General features: G+C 63.6%; 2 protein-coding genes across 2 annotated transcripts, besides 3 other annotated features; one reads left to right on the forward strand and one right to left on the reverse strand.

The window, feature by feature from the left end:
* Positions 1 to 236: 236 nt before the first annotated feature.
* Positions 237 to 578, forward strand: Tco025E_08261 (uncharacterized protein; the record flags this gene model as incomplete). Its single annotated transcript, XM_029375116.1, has 1 exon — positions 237 to 578. The coding sequence occupies one exon, from the start codon at positions 237 to 239 to the stop codon at positions 576 to 578; it is 342 nt and encodes a 113-aa protein (XP_029224834.1).
* A 78-nt stretch (positions 579 to 656) lies between these two features.
* Positions 657 to 681: a microsatellite.
* A 75-nt stretch (positions 682 to 756) lies between these two features.
* Tco025E_08262 (uncharacterized protein) lies at positions 757 to 1,302 on the reverse strand (the record flags this gene model as incomplete). The annotated part of the gene is made up of 1 exon (XM_029375117.1): positions 757 to 1,302. The coding sequence occupies one exon, from the start codon at positions 1,300 to 1,302 to the stop codon at positions 757 to 759; it is 546 nt and encodes a 181-aa protein (XP_029224835.1).
* Positions 1,303 to 1,600: 298 nt separating this feature from the next.
* Positions 1,601 to 1,621: a microsatellite.
* An 84-nt stretch (positions 1,622 to 1,705) lies between these two features.
* Positions 1,706 to 1,774: a microsatellite.
* Positions 1,775 to 1,781: the final 7 nt, after the last annotated feature.

Consider the following 1,781-nt stretch of genomic DNA (forward strand, 5'->3'; position numbering starts at 1 on the left):
TGCCGTGCGGTCGGCTGTGCCACCCGTGCCGTGGGACTGCCGGGCGGCGGCGGGGAGGAGGCCCCCAGCCCGTGCTTGCGGGGCGGCGGTGGAAGGCCGCGGGGCTTCGTCAAACGTCAGGTGAAGCTTAGGGGCGGCGCGTGGCGTGGACAAGAGGCGGCGCGCGGAAGGCCTCTCCGAGAAGCGGCAGAGTAAGGCAGCCGCGGGCGCGGTCCGCGTGGAAGCCGCCCGGGCCTATGAAGAGCCGCCTGTGCCGTACAGGAAGGGCCCCCTCGTCGCGCTCGCTACTGCGACGCAGCGCCCGCGGTCGACCACTAATAAAGCGGCATCGACGTCAGCCAGTTGAGTCCTGCTCTGAGTTCTCCATCGCCTCGGCGGTTGCGCGCGCGGACGACCTAGAGGATGAATGGAAGCTTGACGGGGCGAGACAGCAACAACAAAAACAAACATGGAATGGGCAGGGGGAGAAGGAGGGAACGCGGGGCTGGGGAGCAGAGTGCTTTGCTTTTGCTTCTTTGCGGAAGAGCCTCTCGCTTTGCTTGCCTCTTCTTCTCGCACCAACCTGGCACCCGACGTAGATGGAGTCGCTGGCGAGAGGCGAGGGGACTACGCTTGGACGAAACGCGCAGGGGCAAACTCTTACGCCAACATGTTTTTCCTTCCCCCTCCTCCTCCTCCTCCCCAGCCCGCGCCGGGGGATTGTATTTGTCCTCTTCCCCCCCGTCCGTGGTTTTTGGGTTTTGTTGCTTTGCCTTCCTAGCTCACTTTGGTGCCCCGTGAAAACGCCCCCCGCTCGGCGCTCAATGGACACACCGACCCGCCGCAGCGGTGGCAGTGCCGCAACGCCCCTGGTGCGGGGGTGCCTGCGCCGCGCCGAGTGCGGGGGCTTTCCCGCCGGTGGCGAACTTCAATCCTTGCCGGCGTCGCGTGGTCAAGAAGATTGAGCAAGGAGAAAAGAGGGCATAACGGAGGTGCGCGGCCGAGCGGCAACGTGGCACCACGCGGGAACGATGCGGCGGCGATGGTGACGCGCGATCCGTGCGAGCGGCCAACAACTACGACGAAGACCTGCAAGGGTGTGGAGGAAGGTGCTGATGCCTTGCTACGAAACCGCCGCACGCGCAGCGTGGACAAGGGCTTCGACGCACCTTGCGCGTTACAGGCCTCGAAACCCGTGCCCCGTGCACCGTGTTCTTTGGGCATGGAGGTGCCTGCATTGGTCCCCTTCAGTTTATGGACGCGCCACACGGATGTTGTCATGTTCTTCGGTCCTGCGTTGGTGCCGACTGCCAACGCTTGCATCGAGGGGATGAGCAGTGTGGTTGTTGAAGGCTTTTATTTTCCTTTTCTTTTTTTTGCGGGTGGGGGTGGGGGGGTCCTGTCCTTGTCTGTTGTTAGAGGAAACTTGGCTGCAGCGCGGCGGAAGGGGTTCCCGTGCGGGGGGAAACGTGGATGGAGGGAGCACCTGAATTGTCCCCGTCTCTTTGCTTTTTTGCGTGTGCTTTGCTTCGGGGGTGTGGGCGCAATGACGAGGGGATTCGTCCACTGTGTCTGCCCGCTGCGGCCCTGCATTCAGGAAGAGGGTGACTCACACATTTACGTGTGCGTGTGTGTGTGTGTGGGAAGGGCCATTTCCGTAACTGGGGTAACTTCGCTTCGGCTTCAATCGGCCGGGTTCCGTAGGTTCTTGCTGCTTGCCGAGCCCTGCGTGTGTGTTGGGGTCGGGAGCGGTGCGCAGAGGTGGCGGTGCGGTGGCCGTCGCAGTGGCTTGCGGCCTCGCC

Source organism: Trypanosoma conorhini (genome assembly GCF_003719485.1).
Source record: "Trypanosoma conorhini strain 025E chromosome Unknown Tco_14.4_contig_00738, whole genome shotgun sequence".
Taxonomy (NCBI): Eukaryota; Euglenozoa; class Kinetoplastea; order Trypanosomatida; family Trypanosomatidae; genus Trypanosoma; species Trypanosoma conorhini.